Consider the following 25,102-nt stretch of genomic DNA (forward strand, 5'->3'; position numbering starts at 1 on the left):
AAGAAGCTGAGAGGTTCAAAGACGAGGATGAAGTCTGTCAGGCTGGATGGTGTATCCAGGCATCCAATGACACGGGCCCCACTAGTAAACAGATGAACATGGATGATGTGAGTTAGATGGCGTCCCCAAGCCGTCCATATACCAACCGTCAGGTGAGGCTCCGGTACCGAACTCGGCTCCTTGGCCACACCGTAGAGAGAGAGAGCCTGTCAAACACTGCGATATGTTGTCGGGTCTCTTGGCCCGTTACACCATTCTGGCGTCCGGTGTAGTTGATCGACGGGCGATAGGTGCGGGAAATAGATGGCGGCAGTTCGGCCGGCAGAAGAGCTCTTTCGGAGGACGCGGGCGTAGAGTTGCGGGCGCCGAGGAGGCCGGTCAAGCCGCGGGCGGGAATTCGAGCAAGCGGGGAAATGGGGGCACCCAACTGTGAGGTCAATCAAGGAATTTTAGGGTCTCATGACTACGTGATCCAAGTGCGCACGCAGGGCGAGAGGAATACCACCTAGCGTCAGAGTCAAAGGAAGTGCCCCCCAAAAAGCATTCATAGAAAGAGGGGGGATTGGTGCAGAGTTGGACAACCCTGTGGGATCCCTGAGCGGTACATGTCGTGTGGCCGGATGGATTGCTGCCCTTGCAGGATAGTGGTGTACCAGGGTGCCAGGGAATGAACGCTCGAGTTCAGACACGTACGCTTGCTCCGCCAACCACGGTCGGCGATGAGCTGGAGGGGCTGGATGTAGTTTATCGCCTTGGACGGGTTGCGATTTTATTGGCGAGCTGGCGAGGGCTGAGATGAACCCCAGGGGCACGGGAAAAACGGAAGCATCAAATGGTGGCTGGGAGAAGGTGGGCATATCTCTCTCTCTCTCTTGTCAATTGAGCAAACGAACGGGAGGAGATTTCGTTCAAGACAAGGAAATTCCGTTATTGAGCCAGGACATGCACGTATGTCAGGAGTAGAACCGGCCGAAACCCCATGCCGAGTTGACTGCGTCGGGAGAAGCGAGTGTTCTCAAAGTGGAAATGCCCTCAGATCACTTGGCCAGCCGCAGAGAAAACCCATGGCATGGATCATTGGTGTCGGATGCAGCAGGCCATCCGCAAGAAACAAGACCTAGAGAAGGCGTGTCTTTCACCGGCCAGGGAGCAAAGATGGGAGGAAGCGTCAGACCCAATAAGGAAGGTCGACAAAACAAACAGGCATGGCATAGAGCGAGCCAAGGACTGAGACACGCCGAGAGCAGCAGAAGTGTCGGTCAAAAAGTTGCCCTCATTGTCGTGGGCTGAAGAAAGGATTGCGCACCAAACCATCGTTTTCGTCCGGCGGACCCTTCCATGGGGACAATTCGGTCGCAAGCAGAAAAGACAAAAAAAAAAAAAAGCCTTTTGTTTATTTAACTTTTGTCACAGGGACCGGGCAATTGTCGAATAGATCGATCTGGTCTTGTGCGTCGCGCGTGGCGGGACCAGGAGCGAGATGTGACGTAGGCAGCTAGGTGTATAGTGAGTCGTGTTTTCCGTATGGAGCAAGGTGCCATTTGCCAGCCCAGGGTTAGGAACCAGACCTGGATGGGCTTGGTCAAGGGCGATATCAGTGTATTCCGTCAGCGTTCAAATGGGTGACTTGGAGGCTACGATAATGATGTGGAATGCCTCAAGGGCCCTGATGCCCTGTTGGTGTCCATCCCCCCGTCAGACGACGTTCTATTGGGAGGCCGAGGGGCATATCACGAATATGCGCGATGCTGGTGACCCCCTCCTTCCCATGTTGAGTATGTCTGGGTCCGTTTTAGCCTCGTTCTTGATGGTTGGTCATCTCTGCATCCATGGAAGAGGGAACCATTATTTCGGGGTCATGCCAATCTGCGTCACGAGCGGGCTCTTGTAGTGTTTGTGGGAACTTGGGCGGCCCTGCCTCAGAGGGGGAAAGTCTACAGCTAGCTGCAGCTCTAGTTGAAGCGACACCGTGCCCGTGTGTTTGCTTCTCTTAGCGTAGCCTGCGGGAGTGAGTGCGACACAGGATGGGCCTCCTTGTAACCTCATGGCCGAGTTGATCATTTCTCAGGTCATTCTGAGCGACCTCCGGCCACTGAACAGCATAGGCCGACAAACTTGACGAATGCGAGGTAGCATCAAGGCGGTCTCAGTAGACGTCGTAGGATAAATTGGGGGGGTTGCTGGAGTGGGCTTCTATCGAGAGAGTTGCGCCCACGGACAGGCTTGCCACGGCATAGGAGGGCAAGTGTGCCAGGCCATCAACCAAGGCGCGTGGAGCTTGATCAAGGGCCCTGTCCACTAGGGGGATCACGAAAGCCCGTGATAGTGAGCCTTCTTTTGCCCCCTCTCCGCCTCTCCGTTGCTTCTGGAAGACACGAAGAAGGAATGGATCAAGGATCCTCGGCGATATTACAAAAAGTGGATAGCAATCTGCGATCAGAGAAGCAAAGAGCCATGTTTGCCTTGGATACTGCGGCGACCAAAGAGGGGGAAAGTGTGGGCTCCTTTGCGTGACAGGCCGGGCCCAGCTTGTGCGAGGCGAGGATCGGCAGTGCGAGTCGAGTTCCTTGGAAGCGTTTCCCGACCTGCTTTTGCTCACGGCACAGCGTGACGGGGAGGAAAAGGGAGAGAAGGCGACGATCGCGGCAAAGTGTTGGTGTCATGGCAATCCATGTTTGCAGAGGCGAGGGGCGGGAAACAAACGCAAGTGCGGCAGAGCGAACGCATGCAGCGGGGGACTAACAGCGGCAAGTTGAGATGAGGACGGCCAAAGTGGATGGAGGATAACGTCGCATTCTCGACGGGCGACCAAGGACGAAAGAGGTTGGTTGGATTTTGGAATGCATGTAGTGCAGTTGTGGTTGGTTTCGGTGGGTAGATGGGGAGATGCTATGGAGATTAATGAGGTAAAAAAGATCAGATATGGGACTGCTTACCGAGTTGGTGGGTTGAGGTATGGAGCCAGCTTCGTGCTCGGGGGGCGGTTGGTTGATGGGGGCACGCTAGAAGAGGCCCGGTATCGTGGCATCAGAGGAACGATGAAATGCCTCCGAAGGAATCGTCCGAGAGTCACCCACGTCCTGTTTCTCAAGGTAACAAGCACGGCCTCATTCCCGTGCATTCCCGGCTGTCGGTCGTTTTACCTCAAGGTCGCCGTCTCTGTCTCTCCGTGTCTCTCTGAGAGTAAGTAGAACGTGGTGGTCTGCCTTCCCCTTCCTCCCGCAGACGGTGATGGCGGTAGTGTAAGAGGCCACCGCGGCTGCATCTGTCTTGTACACACTAGTACCTGCCCGAGCTGAGGTACCTTTCTTGGGACCTTGTCCTGTTGCTTACCTAACCCCTACAAGAAAAAAAGATACGTACATGGTAAGTCGAAATGGCAGCCACTAGCGCGTGTTGCAGGGCAATAAGAGCCAGTCAGAGGCGGCGGAGGACGGGAAGGTGGGTGCCGGTGTACCACCGGTGTGCTTCTGTCCCTTTAGGGTGTGCGTATTTCCCTTCCTCGGCCCCCCTCGTCCTCGTCCTCGTCCTCGTCCTCGCATTTTCTCCACCCCACAGTCGCAGCCATCCTTGCACATGTACTTGTACCTGCACTTGTACTTGGCCTTGCCCTTGCCCTTGCTTTGACGTGCTTGTTCCCTGCAAACCCTGTTCCCAGCAGTTCCAGTATGAAGCTCCGGTGCGCCCCCCAGTGGTCCTCTCGAAGCCTTCCACACTTTCGATCGATGTTCGAGAAGGCAGCCAGAAGACCGGGTGCAGGGCTCTTCCCTTGCCTTACCCCCCCCCCCTTCCCCCGCCCCCCCTTTCGCCTTGCACGACACGAAAAGATAAGCAGCACAAGCGCTCCCAGAGATGAAGAGGCAGAGAGCGAACGCCCGTCGAGGTGCATTGCCTGCTTCAACCCCATTAAAGACTACAGAGTATTTCCCGGCATCTTCCATTCTGCGGTACTGTAGTGTAATGCAGTGTAGGTACACTAGCACCGGGCATGCGCTTATGGCCAGTCGGTCGGCAGCAGCCACAGGCGGGACAAAGTACCTTCTACGGCCGTGTCTTTTCTTGCGGGCATGGGTCCTTCCCCTCTAGGATCGTCCCATGGCATGTCTGGCTCAGGCTTTTCTGATGCTGATTCTGCGATTCCGAGTCTCCTGTGTAGCTCTCAGGCACCATGCCTTCCTTCCTATGTACCTTCTCCTAATTCGACGTGAACCTACTGTGCCTTACTAAGCCTTGTGTACTTGAATGAACTGGTCGCCTCGGCCTTGCACACATGCATGCCCCTGCGCACATACTTGGTAGGCAGGCCAGGCCACTCACATACACACACTGGCCAGCACCAGCCTGCCATTTGGTCAAACATCTCGGTCGAATACACCCCTCATTATCCGCTTAATCGCCTGTCCGCGCGTCCACAGCAAGCGGGAGACCTGAAAACTGCCCAAGAACGAGTGAAGCAGATCACAAGAGCGCAAGCCAGAAGAGACTGACCTGACGAAGCCCTATTCTCTGCTCTGCGGCCCGAGGTACCTTGCCTTGGCTCGCCTGGCGTTGCAGTCGCACCCGGCAATCCCGTCTCGAAGCCGAACTGGATGCTATCTCTCCCACTCCTCCCAGCCCAGCACAGAGCAGCGCAATATCTGAGCTCTTGGCCCTGCTGTCTCTGCCTCTGCCTCTGCTTCTGGCTTTGCGACTGGACGGCCACTCACTCTTTGAGGAGCCTACCGCTGCCCGCCTAACCAACTTCGGGTTGTCGTCTCCGTTCCTCTCTCTGCATCCATCCCGTTCATTCTTCCCAGAGATGCGCCAGTAAAACCTTAGGTCTTTGGACGCAACATGCACTCCGTCTAGCACGCTACCCGTCGCCTCGTACCTCACCTCACTCACCTCTCTCACCTTGCCTTACACGCTACACACCACCACTGCTCCCCCGCCCCTCTGCCAATCCAATCCAATCCAATCCGCATTCGCCAATCTCTCGACCATTCCTCGTCTCTTGCGACCTGGTCCTCCTTCCTCCTTCTCCTCTTCTCCTCCACCTCCATCATTTCCTAGTCAACGTCTGGGGGGGAAGAACAACCCAAAAGACCCTTGCGTTAGACACATCTCGCACCCAGTCGCCCATTCCCAACCCATTCGCTCGAATTCTCTCCATCACCGCGGCAGACAAGACAAGAAGAATGAAAAACACCCCCATTCCATGATTTCGCCCTTTTGGTAAGTGGTTGCCCTGCTAGATTAGCCACACTCCTCTAGCTTTCGTATTGAGCTTCTGTGCTGTTTCTTGTTCTATCCCGCCTTGCTTTGTTAGGCAAAGTATGGTCCCTCGAAGAGGCAAAGAAGGCCAGGCAAGGCAAGGCAGAGGCAAGGAAGCTTGGTCTGCTACAGGCCGTTCCCACTCTCCTCCTTTGCGCTGTCTCCCACCTACCCACCCACACCACACACCACACACCACACCGGGCATTTGCTGCTTGCACACTCAGAGTCTGTCTCTCTGTGGCTCTTGTGTCTCTTTCTCGCGCCCACCCCACCCCCCTTGCTTAACAATTTCGTACTCGACCCGACCATTGTATCCGTACCTACGCTACCTTGCCTACCAAACTCCATCCTCCCCGTCCCAGCTACGCCTGCCACTCTTCCCTTCTTCCCACTTCACGCCCGTTCGTCCCAGCCCTGTTGTACGTAGCCTGCCCTCATGATATCACGTCTATTCGTCGTCGCTGCCCTGCTCTTCTCCGCTTCTCTGTCGCCCGAGTTTACAATCATTTTTTCCTCCTTCTCTTCCATGCAAGACTAACCCGCCGACTCGGTCGCTGCTAACAGCACCACCATAGCGAAGCCTCTCCACCTTCGTCTCGAAGCACACAACGAACTTTCCGCGCGACGGTACCCGCAACTGCGAAACGACAATCCCCTCCCGCTTACCCTCACTCCAAAGTACAAGGCTTGCCTGATCCCAAATAATCCGCCCATGATCTCGGCCAATCCGATTTCGTGCGACCGCGATCGATGCCAATTTTGGTGACCATCGCATCGACTGCGCTGCTGCTACATCGCCCGCGCCTTGAGGAAACACCACCACCACCACCACCCTTGATGAGAGTCCTGGCCGACACCCCGACTTCACTTGCGTTCCAATTGCTTCGACTCCCCCCACCACAAAGCTTACGGCTTTGAATCTGCGCGCGCCCACTTGGACACTCAAGGCGTTGCGCCGCTGTGCCATTTCTGACAGGACCGGGCCGCCGTCCTCGATTTGTCCCGCTGCAAAGCCTGTTAACTGCCATCTTGATCAATCGCATCGTCACGCTCCTAACCTTTCCTTGCCCTAGTGGCCAGAGCGCTCCGGTCGCGAGACTGGTTGCTCCTTAAAACCATAATGGACGATGCAACCTGCCATGTCGTCTACGTGAACCGCCAGGTTCGCCGGGACAGGCTCATCCGACCCGAGGCGAAGGACGACCATCTATCGAACGGAACCACGGCCGACTTGGAGGAGAACGACGTTGTTCAGAAAGACGCTGCATTGTTGCTGGAAGCCTTTGGAGAAGGTAGGGCAGAAACTGTACCCATAGCGTACAACGTACTAATGGCTCGCCCCAGTGTATCTCTGTTCTACAGGCTCGGCATGCATCTCTACGCTTTTCCAGCTTTCGGACGAGTCCATGATGGATCTGACGCCGACCCTCGTTCTCATTGACGTGCCCCACGATGACCCGTTGCCCAAGATTCGTTCAAAGTCCAGGTCGCCATCGCCGCACTCTCGTCCTGCAACTGCCGACATAGATATTCACACCCCGGAAGAGGAAGTTTACGGCCTCAAACTGCTCCAGAGGCTCATGACCGAGGCACACCTCCGTAGTCTGTCGAAACTGATCGTACCGGTCCCCATCGTGAGCTTCTCGTCGCCCGAGGCTGTTGAAATCACCGATCCAGCTATCGACGATGCGAAACCAAAGTCTACTTCGGCGGTCGATCGCCGGTTAATCATTCGCTGTCTGGATCTCGGCGCCGTCGACGTCATCATCAGTTCTCTTCATGCCAAATGCATCACGAGCCTGGAGATACACGCTTATCGGGCGCATAAGGAAGCCGCGAAAGAACAGCAAGAAATGCTCGAGGTACGACGGGGAAGAAAACGATCATGGGTTGGAGTGAACGAAGAGAAGCCGTTCGCTTATCTCAGGGAAGCTATGGTATCCGGACTTATGAGGGGTATCTGCCGGTCTGGCGGCACAGATTCGGACGATGATCGGATTTCCAACGTTAGCATTGCCGTCTCCACTGATCGCCAAGCCGCAGTCGCCGAGGCCGTTGGGAAATGGCACTTTTGCGCCCACAGCTTCACGGACGACGAGCTGCTTGTAGCAGCCATGGTCATGTTCAAGCATGCGTTGACCATGCCCGAGTTGGATCGTTGGCGGATACCGACAGGTAAGTCTCGGGAGCTCGACTGCAAGTGTACCCGGGCAGTCGCTGACAATATTCTCAGACCAGCTCATCAGCTTCCTGGTTGCTTGCAGGGCTGCGTACAATAGCTTTGTGCCCTATCACAACTTTCGCCATGTTGTCGACGTGCTTCAGGCTACCTTTCACTTTTTGGTCCGCATCGGCACCCTTGCGCCCTACCCTGCTGATCCTCTGGCACGCGAATTGCCCGAGAAGTCGGCGATGGCAAGCCTGCTGAATCCTTTTGAGGGATTGACTCTTCTGATCACAGCGATCGGCCACGACGTCGGACATCCAGGCGTCAATAACGGCTTCCTAGTCACCCTCAACGCCCCGTTGGCGCAACTTTACAATGACCGCTCTGTGCTCGAGTCGTTCCACTGTGCCGCTTACTCGCAGATCCTTCGAATATACTGGCCGAGCGCGTTTGAGGACACCAAAATGAGGAATTTGATGATTAGCTCCATCCTCGCTACTGACATGGGCCTTCACTTCGACTACATGAAGAGGCTCGGGGACACTCAGGAGAAGTTGGATGCTAGTAACACAACCGACGGGTGGAATGGGCGTATGCTGGAAGAACAAAAGGCTTTGGCGTGCTCGCTACTCATCAAATGTGCAGACATTAGTAATGTGGTAGGTACTCCCAACGTCCCTTGGCACGATCAGAAAATTAACAATGCGGGTGGCAGGCGAGGAAACACGAGACGGCTCTGAAGTGGATGCATATCCTGTCGGACGAGTTCTCGCGCCAGGCATCCATGGAGAGCGAGTTGGACATCGCATCATCTCTCCTTGCGCCTCCGAAGAAGGATCTAATGTCACTTTCCAAGGCGCAACTAAGCTTCATGAATATGTTTGCGATTCCTCTTTTCCAGGGGGTAGCAGACATCCTCCCAGCAATGCAGTACACGGTCGACGAGCTTGAGATTAATAAGAGTCTCTTCGAGCAGCGCATCCGGGACGAGCAGGCAAAGGAGGACCCCGTCCGTAAGCGGCTGCTCCGCGATGGGACCTTCTCGCCGCGAACTATGAGTTTCGCTACGGGTTCAGAAACCCAAAAGGAGTCGATAACCCCGCGGGTGACGACACCTTTGGCGGAAATCGCTACGCCGCCTTCTCTGGTGGACGAGTCAACAACACACGAAGATGAAGAACTCTCCCCAGAGCCGGCCGAGCCGGTAAACAGGCCAAACCACGTTCCAGACACTCCGGAGGACTACAAGGAGGTCACTGGTATCGTGACGTCGTTTGACTCGGTGGCGGACTTTGCTGCTAGCGACCCCTTCCACTGCCGGGACAGGGCGAACAGCTCCCCAGACAACCATAACGGTCGCAACGGAAAGCAACGTTGCAGCGAGACGACGGATGGAAGTACTACAGGACCGTACACTGGAGATTGGGCTTCGCAGGCCACAAGTGCCACCACCGGCAAGATGCCTCTATCGCCTAGCACTCAGGGCACTAGTATTGTCAGCAGGGAGTCGACGGAGCAGCTCCCGGGTGTGCCCACGATTTCGGAGCCAAAGCCAATCGCTGAAGCCAAGCACGAGTCTCCGTTTTTCGATCATGAGGGCAATGGCTCTGTAATGTCACCCGGAGGCTTGGGCAAAGCAGAAGGCGGCGGCAAGGTGGTGAAGAAGAAATCAAGCAGGTTCCGCATGAACGCATTCCAGTTCTTTCGGCGGAACAGGGCGTCAAGCCCCTCCATGTCAGTGACTGACACCGCTGGCTGATGACTTGAGGCTTTGAGCGCGTTGGGCGGAACCTGGCAGCCACAACGTCGTGGCGCTACTCGGCCACGGGAAACTAGCAACCGCGGCGGTTCACAAAGTTGTCCCAGTGGTCGAAATTCCCGAGCCACCCTGTTGATCTAATGACGACGCAAGATAACCGGGGCAGCGCCATACTAAACGACTTGTAAAGCAGCACAGCATACGGAACTCGCTATATATGTACAGTATTGAGGACGGAGTTAATGCGTATTGGGGGTTTGGGTGTTTCGCCCAACCCTGGCGGCGATAACGAGGGAGACACGGCCGCGCAACTCATGAGCTGGATGGCAGGGCCTACGACTTGGTTGTTAGGGGCCTCGACCACCTATTGGGCTCAAGAGCAGGCTGGACGGAAAGCGGCGTTCCGGGGCAAGTCGGCGGGCTGTGACGATAAGGGCATGGGAATGGACAGAGAAGGCCTGGATACGGGGGGGAATGACGGCAGCAAAGGCCCTTTTATTTTATTTTATTAAACCAGGTTGAGGGGGGGCGTACTACCAGACCAGTGGAAGCAGGAGAGGAGGCATATGGCACAAGGCGGCTGGGAAATCACCGGCAGCCCATGGTAGTTGAATACAGACTCTGACCAGTCGATTATGGCAGTCATTATGGCATGACTTGACTCCTCCACCAGGGAAAATCTCCGACTCGTGAAAAAACGTCGAGATAGATATTTACAGGTCACGCATGGCATGTATGTTCGCCGTAGTACCCAGCTGAACGAGGCAGTGACGCCTGTCCCCGTCCATGCTTGGCAGTGGGGACGTTTGTTTAGGCCTGAGCTGTGCATGGAGGAGGATGTGACGTCGCTGTGCATCCGCCGAACAGAGCAGCCTAGGTGAGTAAGCGCGTTCGCCCACAGGCTTCGACTTCGAGCACTACCCTGAGGCCTTTAAAAAGTGATAGGATGTCCGGGAACCGTGAAGTGCTCATATCTACGGCTATCGGACGGCGGGGAAACGCCATGCTAGCGGCGGCCTTGGGTGATGCCGCAAATGTCTCTCAGGTCTGGGTATGGTATGCCCATCAGCTTCCAAGTGGATGACCGTAGAGGTTCTCGTGCGGTCATGCGCCAGAGCCCGGGGTTTGGGTCCGCCTGGAGTCATGGGATAGGGTTCGGGTCGCCCTTTGGGAGCGGGCTGACTGACATTGATGGCATTCGTGTGCCTGGGTGTAATTAGTGCAAGGCAAGTGAAAATGGGCTGCTGCCAACTCGATGGCCTTTGAAGCGTCAAAGAGGGAAATAACACACAGGGCTGTGTGTCGCCGAGACCACCGGTATTGACCGAGCCCGCCATCCATGGAGCCAGTTGTCGTTGCTGGGGCGCACGACTTGCATCTCATTTGCACCGAAACAGTGCAGTAATACCGCCGCCAATGCTTGATGAGTTAATAAACCTGGGAAGAACAACACGGATAGCAACGGGTTCCAGGGTAGGAATGTTGACCTCGCCAGCCAGCTAGCCCCAGGTTTCCCGGTGAGCGTAGCAACTCGTAACTGGGGAGTGCAGTTCGGGCGTGTATGGTGTGTGTATGTGTGTGTGTGTGTGTGTGTGTGTGTGTGGTGCTTGAGGGAGGGGATCCTCCCGCTTGGAACGCGGCGAATCGGAATGAGTGATACGCTTATCAGGCAGGGGAAAGATGGGTACCCGCAGCAAAAGGCCCCAGGTCCGGGTTCAGGCCTAGGTCTAGGTCCCAATATGTGCCTGAGGTGTGATATGTGTACCTGGCATGACGCAGACGAAGCAGGGCGGGCGGGCGAGACGTCGCGCCGTGCTTTGGTGACGGAGCATACGCAAGGCCACCGCCACTAACAGTGCCGGGCGTTGAGAGAGGTATGGAGTTGTTAGTGGCTCTGCAACGGGCAGGTTCTCTTTTTAGCGTCCGAGGCGCGGGGATCAGGTGGACACGGTACCCGCACACGAAGCCTCCCCTCCCCCGACTATCGTTTGGCCAACCCTTGGGCCCTTGGCCTTCGAGCCAGTCGTTGCTCTGCTTCCAAGCTGGAGCTCCCCACAGCAACTGTGCGTTTGAGCTGCGGCTTTGCTACTGCCATTGCTGTCGCGACAGCGGGCCAGCGGCCAACGCACCCCAGCCGCCCGGTAACAAGCCGTGACAAGCTGGCCCAGCACACCAGCACCAGGCAGAGCAGCACCCAGTCAGCCCGCCCACCTCCGTCATGTTTCATTTGCTACGTCCGCGAGCTTCCTGCCTGCGACCCCATTAGTTATACTTACTCCGAGCTCTCTCCTCCCAGACTCCCTCAACCTCCCATCAACACCATCCTCTCTTCCTCCCTCCCTCGTCTTTCCCTTCCTTCCCCCCCTCTGCCACAACCTTATCATTGCCCGTCATCTTTCCACCCGGTATCATCATCACAGTTTGCGAAACCCATTTTCTGAGCTAATTGCTTGCCCATCATGAGGTTCTCGACCTCCGCCCTCGTCCTCGGCGCCGCTTCCACCGCGGTCGCCCTGGACCAGCAGGTCCTCGGCGGCAATGACAGCCCCATCGACTCCATCAAGGTCGCCGGCCAGAATTGGCTGTCAACCTTTGAGGACAAGTTTGGCAAGATGACCTCGGAGGCCAAGGCCGTCTGGGACGAGATTACCCTGCTCGCCCCCGATGCCGTCGAGGCCTTCAAGAAGAACGCCATCCCCCCCAAGCCCAAGCCCCACTCCCGCAAAGCCGACAAGAAATGGGACCACGTCGTCAAGGGCGCCGACGTCGAGAGCATGTGGGTTGAGAAGAACGGCGAGAAGCACCGCAAGGTCGCCGGCAGCCTCAAGAACTTCAACCTGCGCGCCAAGAACGTCGACCCCTCCGCTCTCGGAGTCGATAAGGTGAAGCAGTACAGCGGTTACCTCGATGACGAGGAGAACGACAAGCATCTCTTCTACTGTAAGCCACCATCCATTGACGAGTCCCGCCTCCTTTGTGGACTTGCTCTAACGCCGTTGCAGGGTTCTTCGAGTCTCGCAACGACCCCAAGAACGACCCGGTCGTCTTGTGGCTCAACGGTGGCCCTGGCTGCTCTTCCCTGACCGGTCTGTTCATGGAGCTTGGACCCGCCTCCATCGACAAGAAGCTCAAGATTGTCAACAACGAGTGGTCGTGGAACAACAACGCCTCCGTCATCTTCCTCGACCAGCCCGTCAACGTCGGCTACTCCTACTCCGGCTCCTCCGTCTCCAACACGGTCGCCGCCGGCAAGGACGTCTACGCCCTGCTCTCCCTCTTCTTCCACGAGTTCCCCGAGTACGCCAAGCAGGACTTCCACATTGCTGGCGAGTCTTACGCCGGCCACTACATCCCCGTTTTCGCCTCCGAGATCCTCTCCCACGAGGACCGCAACATCAACCTGAAGAGTGTCCTGATTGGCAACGGCCTCACTGATGGCTGGACCCAGTACGGCCACTACCGCCCCATGGCTTGCGGCGAGGGCGGCTACCCCTCCGTTCTCGACGAGAGCGAGTGCCAGGCCATGGACAACGCTCTCCCCCGCTGCCAGAGCCTGATCAAGAACTGCTACGATTCTGGTAGCGTCTGGTCCTGCGTCCCCGCCAGCATCTACTGCAACAACGCCCTTATCGGCCCCTACCAGCGCACTGGCCAGAACGTCTACGACATCCGTGGCAAGTGCGAGGACAGCAGCAACCTCTGCTACTCCGCTCTCGGCTGGATCAGCGAGTACCTCAACCAGGATGAGGTCAAGGACGCCCTCGGTGCCGAGGTCGACAGCTACGACAGCTGCAACTTCGACATCAACCGCAACTTCCTTTTCGCTGGCGACTGGTTCCAGCCCTTCCACCGCATCGTCCCCAAGCTGCTCGAGAAGATCCCCGTTCTCATCTACGCCGGTGATGCCGACTACATCTGCAACTGGCTTGGCAACCGCGCCTGGACCGAGGCCCTTGAGTGGCCCGGCCAGAAGGGCTTCAACAAGGCCGAGGTCAAGGGCCTGAGCGTTGGCAAGGGTGAGGAGTACGGCAAGGTCAAGTCGAGCGGCAACTTCACCTTCATGCAGCTCTACGGCGCCGGCCACATGGTTCCCATGGACCAGCCCGAGGCCTCGTCTAACTTCTTCAACCGCTGGCTTGGCGGTGAGTGGGTTGCGTAGATGCATCCTCTGAGTAATGATATATGTACGACACGAAGGTTTGAAAGCGTACGGGGATACTGTCGTAGTAGTGAACGCTTGAATTGGTTCGTGGTGCAGGACTGGGCACATTGGAGTTTGTCAATACGGGAGGACCCAGTCGTCTCGGATATCACTAGCGCGAGTGTCAGCCCGACGCGGTAGAATCTAGTTACACTGTTAGAATATGAACTTTTTTTCTCGTAAACCTCGTTCCCAAGTATTAGTCGGCGAATAGTGTTGACGGGGTCTCCGGTACCGATTTGACTAATAGCAGCGGAGATGAGTCGAAATGACGGTATTAGTCACCGGCGCATTTCCAAGCCGGTGCAGCTTTTCCAGCTCGGTACCCGCAAAAAACAACGTCAGACCAGCACCGCCTGGCTGCCTGCCGTACAAAGTATTTCACCGCCCGCTACCCTACCCCTCCTGACAGCCGTGCCGTGATTATATTACCACGCTCTGATTACCCCGCCAAAACTTTTCTGGCGACGACGATTGACGTCAAACAATCAAACGACAAAACCAAAACTCCCGCCTTGTAATTGTCGCAAACAACCCAAAAACAACCCAAAAAAAAACCACCGTCTCTCCCACCACCACGATCGACGACGCAGCACACGATCACTTGGCCCACGGACCCGAGTCCGCACGGAAAATAGAAGTCACAGACACACGTACACACCAGTCGTTGTCGTCGCAGTCGCACAGGACAAGAAAAGAAAACAAAACAAAAACGCCACAATGTCGCGGCAGATCAACCAGCCGTCGAACCAGATCAAGCTGACCAACGTGTCCATGGTCCGCCTGAAGAAGGGCAAGAAGCGCTTCGAGATCGCGTGCTACAAGAACAAGGTCATGGAGTGGCGGTCGGGCATCGAGACGGACCTCGACAACGTCCTCCAGATCCCCAACGTGTTCCTGAACGTGTCCAAGGGCCAGACGGCGCCGAAGGAGGACCTGGACAAGGCGTTCGGCAAGGGCAAGAGCACCGACGACATCGTGCTGGAGATACTGAAAAAGGGGGAGATGCAGGTGGGGGGCAAGGAGCGCGCGGAGCAGCTGGAGAGGGTGCACAACGAGGTCATCGGGATCGTGAGCTCGAGGCTGGTGGACCCGAGGACGAAGAGGGTGTACACGACGGGCATGATCGAGAAGGCGCTCGACATGCTCAGCTCCGCGGCGCACGGGGACGAGGCGGACTCGAAGAAGGGCGGCTCCAAGGTGGCCAGCGGGACGGGGACGCCCGCGGGCGGGGAGGAGGACGAGGGGAAGCCCAGGGAGAAGTCGTTCCACTGGACGGGCGTCGTGACGACAAAGTCCGCCAAGAGCCAGGCACTGGAGGCGATGAAGGCGCTGATCGCGGCGCAGCCCATCCCCGTGCAGAGGGCGCGGATGAAGCTGAGAGTCACGTGCGCGACGAGCGTGCTGAAGCAGGCCATCAAGGAGAAGCCCGCCGCCAAGGCCAAGACGGAGGACGGCGAAGAGGGCCAGCAGCAGCAAAAAGCCGGCACGGTCAAGGACCGGATCCTGGGGTTCGTGGAGCAGGTTGAGAGCCAGGACGTCCTGGGCTCCGAGTGGGAGGTTGTTGGGTTCGTCGAGCCCGGCGCGTTCAAGGGGCTCAGCGACTTCATCTCCGGGGAGACGAGGGGCATGGGTAGGGTTGAGGTTTTGGACATGGCCGTCATTCATGAGGATTAGGGGGGCTGAGCGGGCACATAGTGCCGTGGGCGGGGTCGAGAGAGAGGGGTCGAGAGAGGGTGACTAGGTAGATGTCGATACCAATGGCGATACCCACTAGACCTAGAGTTGGTATTTTCCTTAGCCTAATGATACTGTTATGACAATGGAGGGGCTTTCTTCTTCTCCAGTAGCACATCGTGACGGCGGCGACTTTAGTGGCGTGGATCATACGCCAGAACATCGTGAACGTAGTCAAGAGACGAGAGGCGAGGGGGTTGAGAGAAAGAACAGGACCGGACGGACCAGGTTGAATAGCAAACCCACGTTCGGACGGCTTTGCTTCCCCGGGGGTTTCATCACATCGAGAAACGACTTTGTTGTCGTTTACGGCGCCGAGGACGGACGGGAGAGGATGTCAAAGTGGGAAATAGACCGACAGCAACTACACAAGCAAGCAGAGATGAGGCTGGGGGCAACCAAGGGGGTCACGGCCGGCCGCCGGGCCAGCGGCGAAACGTCGACGGTGCGAGCAGGCCGCGTCCAGAGCAGCTTCGGTTGCGCCTCGGTCTCTACAAGTTCCCCCATGCCCGCCCGCCTCGATATCCACACGTCCGGGACGCGGAGCGGGTTCAGAAAGGCGCGGCCTCCGCTTCGCTTGTCGGCCACACAGGTTTGAAATGCTGACCTTTTCGAGTGGTACACAACGATATGTCACTGTCCTCCCCATACCCCTCTCTGATCAGCAATTCAGGACTGTTTCAACTTGGGCTGATTTTTTTTAACACGGATCTCCCCCGAAAAATAGTTGTGGCTGCCATAATCGCATCGGGACCTCATGAACCATGACAGCACCCTGGCTATAACGACTGCCGGCCAGAACGCGGCTGGGTTGTCACACGCAAGACATATCAACATCACATAGGCACCACGGTGTACTTTTTTAGCTTTTTGTTTGTTGGTATGATGGACTCTTCCGATTCGTTATCTAGAGATGCCACCATCCTGCGCAGAATAGCAATCCCCTCGTTGTAATGCAGCAGCAGAGTATCATCATGAGTGATGAGATGGAGAGAAAACCAGCCGAGTCACGCCGCCTTTTATCCCCCACCGCACCCAGTTCAATGTCGTTATCAAAATGTTTAGCCACCCTTCTTCTTGGAGACACCGACCGTACGGCCGCGGCGGCCGGTGGTCTTGGTGTGCTGACCGCGGACGCGGAGGCCCCAGTAGTGACGGAGACCACGGTGGGCGCGGATCTTCTTGAGGCGCTCGAGATCGTCGCGGAGCTTGGAGGCGACGCCGTTGGCGAGAATCTGGCTGTCCTTGCCGTCGACGATGTCGCGCTGTCTGTTGAGGAACCAGGCGGGGATCTTGTACTGGGTAGGGTTCTGGATGATGGTGACGATACGCTCGAGCTCTTCCGAGGTGAGCTCACCGGCGCGCTTGTTCAGGTCGACTGTGCCAGCGGGTTAGTGACCGGTCATTGGGGAATTGCGAAGGGGGAAAAAGGCTTTTCCCCCCGGGAAGATTGTCCTCAGAGCAGTCCTCGTGTGCGGATTCTGCTATCGGGCGGGGATCGTGAACGTACCATCGGCCTTCTTGCACACAATGTTGGAGTAACGACGACCAACACCACCAATCTTGGTGAGCGCGTACATGACCTTTTCTTGACCGCGAACGTTGGTGTCTGCAAGCAACGTTAGCCTCCGTGTTCCTTCTCAAGCGGCCGACTCTCTCTCAAGTCGCGATCGGGGATGGTTGTCGTCGTTGGGGAGGGGAACGTACTCAGCAGACGAAGAATGAACTGGAAGTTCGCTGCAAGACCAGAACAGTTAGCCGGCGTCCATTGTCAAAACTCGATTAGGTGCGTGGTGTGGACGAACTCTTCTCCCCCGAGACGAGCGACATGCTGGGCAACTGTCGTACGAAGGTTGCTCCTAGATGTCGAATTTGGTGATTGACGACGAATCGGTAAAGTGGTAGACTCTGTGAAGTGGTGGGCTTGGGCTTTGGGGAAATTTTTGGCGTGGGCTTCGCTAGGGTAGGGTCACGTGGTTTTTCTGTGCCGTTATTTTGCCGCCACTTTGCGCACAGCGAGCAAATTTCGCCACGTGACTTGCCTTTTTTCCCCGTTGGCTACGACGCCCTCGCTTTTGAGACGCCGGCCCGCCCGCTTAGCCGAAAGGAGAAAGACGCGGGCAGGGGTTATATTCGATTGGTCAGGGTCTCTTGGGGGGAGGTCTCGACCACACTCCGAGCCCACAAGTTTGACGGGCACAACCGACAAAGTCTCTGATCTGACGAACGAGCAGGGAAAAGCCGTGGGCCTCTCTGCACAACATGCCTGGCTGCGGGCAACAATTGCACTGCTCCAGAGCAACGGCAATGGCTTGCAAGTCCTCTGCGTGCGTATTGTACGTCGTCCATTGCGCATCGATCTCTCCGACTGGCTCCTTCCCCTCGTGGAAGACTGTGCCCTCCCCGCAGCTTCTTTGGGTTTCCTTTTCGGTACTTACTGCTTCGCTCGATCTTGTGCTCCTGCCTTTTCGTTTTCACACCTTGCCCCCGCCCCGCCGGACACACAAGTCTACCTGGTGTAGGTATGTTGCTCATACCCATGAAATTGGGCCCCATTGTCGTTTGTGGGAAAGACTTCAACGACTCATGGAAGTTTCATGGTTTGAGTAGGAGAATGGCATAACCACACGGGAGAAGGGGAAAAAAGCTGGGGAGACAAATTGGTCTGCTTCGACCGATCTTGGCCGGATCTCATTACCTTGAATTCTTCTCAAGAGAGAGTCCTGCCATTGAAGCCGTAATACATAACGCAGTGGGGACATCGCTTGATTTGGTTGATTAACATCCCGTTTCCCTTGAGTAGAGCCGTTCTTGGAGGTAAATAACCTGCTCTGTCTGCCCCGTTCATCCACGGTAAATCATTCAGTTGTTATTAAAGATAACCTATGCAATAGAAGTAAATCGTCATGATACGTTTTCACCACTTAGGTCTCCGCAGCCCCAGCTTTGTCAATGAAGTTCGTCTTTATTCTGTCAACGCCCCGCATGTTTTGACCAGGCAGACGAAGCCAATGGCAACCCTTCCCCTTCCCAAGTCTGTCGTGGTTTACTCCCTCGGTATTCAACATTTTCTGCGTTACATTAACGCGCCGGTTGGGTTGGAGGTTGAGCCTGATTCACACCAGCACTGATTGGAGCTGGCGACGCTGGAGCTCCTTGCGGCTGCGCCGGTTGACTTATTGTCTGCCCCTGATTTGCCCCAGCTACGACATCCGCAGGCGCGGGATTAGCCTGGGGCTGGGCGGCACTTTGCCCGCCCGGGCTCGACCCTACAATAACCACACCAGACCCCTTGTTTCCCTGCGGTTGAGCCGCGGGCTGTCCCTGGTTCGCACCGGCCACGATCGCAGCCGGCGATGCCGGTGCTGCCTGCGGAGGCGCCTCCGGGCTCTTCCCGATCTGCACGGGACTATTTGCCTGGTTCGCACCGGCAACGATGGCGGCCGGTGGCTGCGGAGCAGGGGCGGGGGCGTTCGGCTGAGGCGGACTTGCAGCCGGTGCTGGAGGTTGAGCAGCGGCCGGCGGCTGACCTTGGTTCGCCCCTACCACAACAGCCCCCAGAGGCTGTCCGACCTGCGCCGTGTTGTTCCCGTTAAATACCCCCAGGCCGGACAGCCCTGCAAGCTGTGCGGCGGCAATCTGCTCAAACGACGAGAAGATTTGGGCCGCAGCCCCCGCAAGTGCAGGGTTCCCGCTCGCCGCGTTAGCAGCAGAGGTAGCGCAGTCAGACAAGAAAGTCCCCGCATTTTGCACAAAGAGGCCCTGCTGTTGAGGGAGAATGATGGCCGCCGGGTCCGGGACCGAGGCGAGCTGGGGGGCCTGCGTCCCCGCGGGCAGGATCACGCTCTGGCCGATCTGGCCGAAAGGGGCTGCTTGGTTGAAGGCGGCGAGCTTGAGAGTGCTGTCTTCATCGGCATCAGGGATGGCAGCAGCTTTGGAGTTGCCGTTGGCGTTGGAGGCTGTGTCGTTGGAGCCGGCCGCCAGGGAAGGGGACTCCAATGCGACGCGTGCGGCCCCGAAAGCATTCGCCTGCGAAGACGCCGCGTTCTGCGTCGAAATTTCCATGAGTGTTGGGTCCGTCACCATGACGAGCGCCTGCTTTCCCGGGGCTCCGTTGTCGGCAAGGAGCTGGTTGACGAGGTACCGCTTGTTCTGGTTCCCCTGGCTCCTATTGTCGACGAGACCGGTGACGGTGACGATGATGGTGTTCTATCCCCGCCGCTCACAGTTCAGCGTTCCCATCTTGACGTAGTCCGCAAGGGGGATAACTCACCGCTTGGGGAAACTGCGCCTTGAAGTGATTAATACGAATATTGTCCTTGACAGTCTGTAGCTGCGTCGCGAGGGCAAGCTGCGACTGTACGAGCGCTGCCAATTGTCTCTCGTTTTGCTGTTGCAGCTGGTTGATCTTGTCAAGGTTCTCCTGGACGACGATGATGTTTGGCTTTATGATATTTTGGATAATGGTCACATCACCCCCGCGGTTGTTGTTATTGTTGTTGTTCTGGTTCTTCCCTTTGTTGCCGTTATTGTTTTTGTCATTGTTTTGGTTCTTTTCTTGGCTTTGATTCTGATTCTGGCCCTTGCCCGTGGCTTTCGAGTCTTGGGCAGGTGCTGTTAAGAACGAAAAGTCAGCCTAGATCTCAGTCGAAGACCACTTAAATCATGTCTCACCCGCAGCAGCCAGTGAACCGAATGCCACCAGGGCGGCGATGATGTGTTTGAAATGCATGGCTTCGTAAGGCCCACGCAAGTATTAGATTTTATGGCGAAATGGAACAGAGAATTGTTCAAGGCACAGCCGAGTCGAAACCGATGAGTACGTATGAGGACGTGAGAATGAAGCAATCAGCTGGCCACTGTCGCTCACCGGACGACAGAAACAGCGCGGGTCGATAAATTAGCCGCGAGTCGACGAGATCTACTCCTACGAGAAATATCCTTATGATCACTTGAGATCCGCCATGGGAGTGAATGCGCTGCCTGGCATGTCCTTTATGTATTAACTTTGGCCACTCGCCAACGGGCCATGGATAAAGCTGCCGTACGTCGATGAATCTCTTTTGCGGCCGGGAGCTGCGATTCCCGCCCTTTACTTTGAAATGCCCTGACGAGTTGAGCGATTCATAGGTGGGCAAGCGGACGATCTGGTAGATATCGTCTCGTCAAGTGCCCCGGTCCCAGTCCTGGAGGACAAGGCAAAAGACCTAGCATGTTCAAAGGTAAGAAGACGATGGGTACAGCGTCAAGGGTCCATCCGCCGGACAAGGAAAGGGTTGCTCACGAGAGGGTCCAAAGAGTGTTCCAAGCAGTGTTGAAAACTCCATTGCGCCTGCCATCCAACCTTAACAGCCACGACATGCCGTCTCAACCGTACGTCGAGCACACATCTGCCAAAGGGGCACCATCCCATCGACGACGGGACGAGTTTCGGGATATTACCACCAATCAAGTTGCGTTGGCATCACCGCAGGCGGTTGTGTGACCCACGCGAAACGATATGTCAAAAGAGCATTAGCCGGGATGTGGACAATCGGAGGGTTTTCCTGCAACTCTCACCTACGAGTCAGGATTGGGCAGATGTCACGCCGTGCAATACGCTGGCAGGTTGTTGCAATGATACTGGTAACCATCAGTGCATATCTTCATTGGTCTGTACTCATCATGGTCAGCCACCAAGTAGGCTCGTTCCTAGGTCGGAATCTAGTACCGGCGAGGGATCGAGAAGCTTCATCGCTGCTAAGTACTCCTGGCAGAATGCCCCATTCAGCATGAGGCTCTTCCGGACGTGACTTAATATCATCAAACTCGGCAAATAAGTGGTGTTTTTTTTTGTTAGGTTCGAGCCGCACCGATGCCAAGACCAAACCAAAAGCATGAGTATGTTCCGTTTGACCCGAAGATGGCTTGGCTTCCGGGGCCTCGAAGCTTGTTTTCCCATGATCATGTTGGAGTTTGACAGTGGGTAGATGGAGCAGACTTGAAACACAAAAGTCAGGGCCTAATCCCTGAACCTGTTCAGTAAAAACAGACACCTTAATGCATGTAGCAATTGACCATCGGGCAATTATGTCATCTGCAACTGTGCAGAGTTTCCTTGCTCGTGTAATCATTAATGTTATTATATATTATGTTGTGTGTTGTGCCGAGTAGAGTGCACATTTCCAATAAGGGGGTCGCTATGCAACTCCCGTTAAGCACCGTAGAACATGTTCCCAAGCCATAATAAGGCCAGCAACCCCATGGCCCTTAGCCTGAGGGCGCCGTTCGACACGGCCGACCTGTTGAATCTTCCGCCTTCTGCTGCCTTCTCTGCTGCCGCTGCGGCATGCCACGGAACAGGACTCTTCTTACCATCCTTAACGGGCAAGGTGCGACCGAGTAGGCCTTCTTTGGTCTGATCCTTCCTGTCCGTTCCAGTAAGCCCGCAGATAATCTGCTGGGTCGCGCTGTGACTCCTGGCGCAAGCCCAAAGGAATACAGTAGCTATGATCATAACCTCAACCGGCCTCGGAATATGACTCCGGCTTCCAATCCTCAGGACTCCTGCTCCATCACTTGCGAGCCATATGTGATGGTGCAAAACGAAAGCTTCCAGAGACAACCGTCCCAGGGCTGCTGCGAGAGGAACATGAAGCTCGCGCAACCCACGGAATGAGTTTCGTGTAATGATGGCCGACAAAACAAACCATGGACTGGTATGGGGGTGGTATGTGTCGAAAGACTCATTATTTTGGTATACCTGGGCAACGAAGGCGAGAATGATGAAAACGATAAGATAAGCGATGGAGAAGAGTATCATTATCGGCTTCACCGGTATCGCGTCTCGTTCGGGGTAAACAATCTCCAACAGCCCGCGGTCAAGTGCGTTGTTGAGCTTTTCGAACGGCGCCTGGGCGTTGATGCCGAGTTGACGACGTTTGAGGACCGAGACCCTGTGTGTGGCCGCGGCCGTGAGTATGCCAAAGTACGGGACAAAGCGGTCCAGAGTATACTGGGAACGGAGAGTATTGATGTCCCAGTGGATACCGCAGGTCGATTCGAGCACCGACAGGAGCCGCTCTAGGGTGCGCGTGCGTTGCATCAAAAAGGTTGTGAATGTGGCGAATGCTACAATCTTCAGAAAGAAAGCCATGGGATTGCCGTTGAACTTCTTGAAGCAGACCAAAGACGCGTAGATAACACCAAACCAGAACGACATGAGCGGCGCGGAGTAGACGATCCATTCGCTGGATGTCGTGAGGGCGAGAAGGCATGCGAGCAAGTTCAGTCGGCACAGTACGAAAGTTACCCTACGTAGCGAAAAGTCCTCGGTGCGGAGGAAGTACATGGTATGACCATAGCTGGATAGGAAGATGTAAGTGGCGACAAGGAACTTATGTACCTTATACATCGCCAGTGACTCGGATGCCGCGTGGTAGTTGTACAGCAGGATAAACGCCTGCATCCAACCTTTCCATTCGTCCGTCTGCTCCCGGGACAGGAATGACGTCGTAGTGATGTCCTTTATCGACGACGTGGTGGGAGCCCTGGAGCGGAGCGAGAGCGCTGCGAGGATTACTAGGCCGATCAGAGGAGGTACGAAATCGGGCACATCAAAGTGTTTATCCTGTTTGATTAGGATGTGAGTCCGGTCAGCCAGGAGGCAGTATACGGACACGACCAGCAACGTGGCCACCGCCAAAAGCGTATCCATAGTGTGTGATGTGTGGGCAGCCGAAAATGCATCCTGTTGCCGGCTCAAGAACAGGACGGGCAGAGTCAAGACGTTGAGGCCAAGAAGCAGAAGCTGAACCCGTCCGAGGGAGGGATACGGCACGCAGCAGGTGATCTGGTTGGCGTTTCCTCGTCTGGCCAACCCCGCATTGCAGTGGACATTGAGGACAACGTCGAGTTTTCTTTCGGCCACGATATCAACGACATGAATGCCATCGTCGAGAAGGGCGTCTTCGTGGCCTTCAGCCATGCCACTGTGGCTCCAGACGACATGTGATCGCTCAGGCAGTTGCAAATGCTCCAGGTTCCAGTTCATAGCGTCAATCCTCTTTGGGGTAATGGTTTGCGCACGAGACTTAGTGAGCATGTCATAAGCCGGGATAGACACAGGTGCCACGAGGACATGATTGGATAGTTCATCGAATGCCGACTGTGACTTGCTGCCGGGTAGAACCGTCGATTCATCAATGCTATTGTGCAGGTACGGCATGAGGACGTTGATGCCTTCTCTGAAGAGCTCCAAGTACCGGTCGCCGCCCTGACGGGCTGCCCACAGACCTGGAGTGCCGGTGACGATGAGGGCCGGCGAGTCCCTTCCCTCCTGCCGAACGAGTTTCTCGTAATCGGCGGAACCAGGACGTTCCCGGAATCGAGCCAATTGGCCAAACAGGCTGGTGGAGTTGAGCCACGGGTCCCATATAAACTCAAGTTTAACGCCCTCAATATCTCTTGACAGATCATGGTGCTTGTCCTTGGAGACGGCGAAGTCGAGAATGGCCTTCTCAGCAACATGGTGATCGAGGCGTGTCATAGCAGCGAAGTAGAGCTGGCGCATGGTCGAGTCACCAACAAAGACCAGGTGACGGCCCGAGAAGCAGCTTGATACATCCTCTCGAGACATCTCACGCATCCTGCAACCGTCGGGCTCCCATTTTGCAAAGACGTCCCTTGGGAGATCCGAGTCGAGCCTTGAGCGCCATGTGCCGCTTGAGAGCAGGGCATCGCACTTATAGGGGTCATGCTGGCCTAGAGTTCCTGTCAGCTTGTTGACTCGGCTTGACCGGGACCCTGAAGTGGGGTCGGCTGGGGGCTCTGCTTGGACCGCACCGAACACAAAATACTGATAGACGACGGAGAAGAGCAGTATCAAGAGGGAAACCCGAGGAACGGTCCTCAGGAGAAAGGGCGAGCTCCCAGCGGAGGCAGCCAGCCTTTGAATACGGAGCATTGGGGGCTAGGAAAGAAAAAGGAACTACGCGACGCGCGAATCAATGCTCCGACTGGTGGTCACGGTGGTGGTCGGCGGAAACCCGCATTCTCTTCCGTCTGATCGCAAAAAGGCCCCCGGGCCGGTCGGGCGCTGCAGAAGAAATGGCGGCAAAACCCTGGCGATGTCGTCTTTTGAGGGCAATGAGAGGGAGGAGAGCGGACAGGATGGTTTGGCGCCGTCGGGAGAAAGTGACCTGATGGGTTGCCCAAACCCCCAGGGCGCGTCTGCGAGCGCGGCTGCCATTTCCCTTATAATGCTAACAGTAGCAGCAGCCATGGGCCGGTCACACAGCCAAGAAAGTGGACGGACGGATGACAGGGCTGGAGCCTGGCGTTGCCAAGATGCCGCTACGGAAAGAGACCCGTCCATGTTCTTGGGAGTTGGGATTTCATTCCTCAGCGTGTCACCCTGGGGAGCAGAAAGGTGGAGGGAAGGTTCGGTCAGGGAAACACTATACATTGGCAACACTGGGAACCAACCGGCAAATAGAGTGAGATGGGCGGCCGCGAGATAACAGGCCAGAAAGCTCAAAAGGCCTTGCGTAACCCCTGTTGGGTGAGCTCCTTTCGGAAAGCCAACACGCGACGTTGCTGTGGGGAGGGAAGCAACTACCCGGATACAGTGTCCTGGCAAGCAAGAATGGCACGGCGTGGGTTGTCGCCGATCTATCATCCGCCGCTATTGCCGCCAATGCGAGCAGCCGTCAACCGCTGACCCCCCTTGACACTCGTAACCCGAGCAAATACACGGGTACAGTAAGGGGCCCACCTGCTTGGCCAATGCTGCATCCGGTCAGGGCAGCAACAAGCCGCCGCACCGACTATTTTTCTCTCAGCTCGAATTTTTTTTTCCCTTTCCTACATCTCCCATCATCCTTCATCTGCATTGATGCCGCCGCAACCGGGGGCGTAGTTCTTGGTGTGCAAGGCAACGCAAGACAGGCCAAACATCCCGGATTAATCAAGAAAACCATTTCGATGTATTGCTCAACAGCGG

The 25,102-nt window shown here is 56.2% G+C and overlaps 6 protein-coding genes across 6 annotated transcripts; 3 read left to right on the forward strand and 3 right to left on the reverse strand.

The window, feature by feature from the left end:
* Positions 1 to 6,376: 6,376 nt before the first annotated feature.
* EsH8_IV_000583 (3',5'-cyclic-nucleotide phosphodiesterase PDE2) lies at positions 6,377 to 9,182 on the forward strand (the record flags this gene model as incomplete). Its single annotated transcript, XM_083265473.1, has 4 exons — positions 6,377 to 6,548; positions 6,601 to 7,431; positions 7,490 to 8,082; positions 8,139 to 9,182. 4 exons carry the CDS (start codon positions 6,377 to 6,379, stop codon positions 9,180 to 9,182), a joined length of 2,640 nt encoding a protein of 879 aa, XP_083124368.1.
* A 2,459-nt stretch (positions 9,183 to 11,641) lies between these two features.
* On the forward strand, positions 11,642 to 13,341 carry EsH8_IV_000584 (carboxypeptidase C PRC1; the record flags this gene model as incomplete). Its single annotated transcript, XM_083265474.1, has 2 exons — positions 11,642 to 12,122; positions 12,185 to 13,341. 2 exons carry the CDS (start codon positions 11,642 to 11,644, stop codon positions 13,339 to 13,341), a joined length of 1,638 nt encoding a protein of 545 aa, XP_083124369.1.
* A 762-nt stretch (positions 13,342 to 14,103) lies between these two features.
* On the forward strand, positions 14,104 to 15,060 carry EsH8_IV_000585 (guanine nucleotide exchange factor SDO1; the record flags this gene model as incomplete). Its single annotated transcript, XM_083265475.1, has 1 exon — positions 14,104 to 15,060. One exon carries the CDS (start codon positions 14,104 to 14,106, stop codon positions 15,058 to 15,060), a length of 957 nt encoding a protein of 318 aa, XP_083124370.1.
* Positions 15,061 to 16,181: 1,121 nt separating this feature from the next.
* EsH8_IV_000586 (40S ribosomal protein uS13) lies at positions 16,182 to 16,950 on the reverse strand (the record flags this gene model as incomplete). Its single annotated transcript, XM_083265476.1, has 4 exons — positions 16,182 to 16,498; positions 16,631 to 16,729; positions 16,828 to 16,857; positions 16,926 to 16,950. The coding sequence occupies 4 exons, from the start codon at positions 16,948 to 16,950 to the stop codon at positions 16,182 to 16,184; spliced, it is 471 nt and encodes a 156-aa protein (XP_083124371.1).
* Positions 16,951 to 18,201: 1,251 nt separating this feature from the next.
* EsH8_IV_000587 (uncharacterized protein) lies at positions 18,202 to 19,852 on the reverse strand (the record flags this gene model as incomplete). Its single annotated transcript, XM_083265477.1, has 3 exons — positions 18,202 to 19,329; positions 19,394 to 19,734; positions 19,795 to 19,852. 3 exons carry the CDS (start codon positions 19,850 to 19,852, stop codon positions 18,202 to 18,204), a joined length of 1,527 nt encoding a protein of 508 aa, XP_083124372.1.
* A 1,461-nt stretch (positions 19,853 to 21,313) lies between these two features.
* EsH8_IV_000588 (uncharacterized protein) lies at positions 21,314 to 24,064 on the reverse strand (the record flags this gene model as incomplete). The annotated part of the gene is made up of 2 exons (XM_083265478.1): positions 21,314 to 23,862; positions 23,944 to 24,064. 2 exons carry the CDS (start codon positions 24,062 to 24,064, stop codon positions 21,314 to 21,316), a joined length of 2,670 nt encoding a protein of 889 aa, XP_083124373.1.
* Between the last annotated feature and the right edge of the window lie 1,038 nt (positions 24,065 to 25,102).

This window comes from Colletotrichum jinshuiense, chromosome 4, assembly GCF_051148585.1.
Source record: "Colletotrichum jinshuiense chromosome 4, complete sequence".
In the NCBI taxonomy this organism is placed as follows: Eukaryota; Fungi; Ascomycota; class Sordariomycetes; order Glomerellales; family Glomerellaceae; genus Colletotrichum; species Colletotrichum jinshuiense.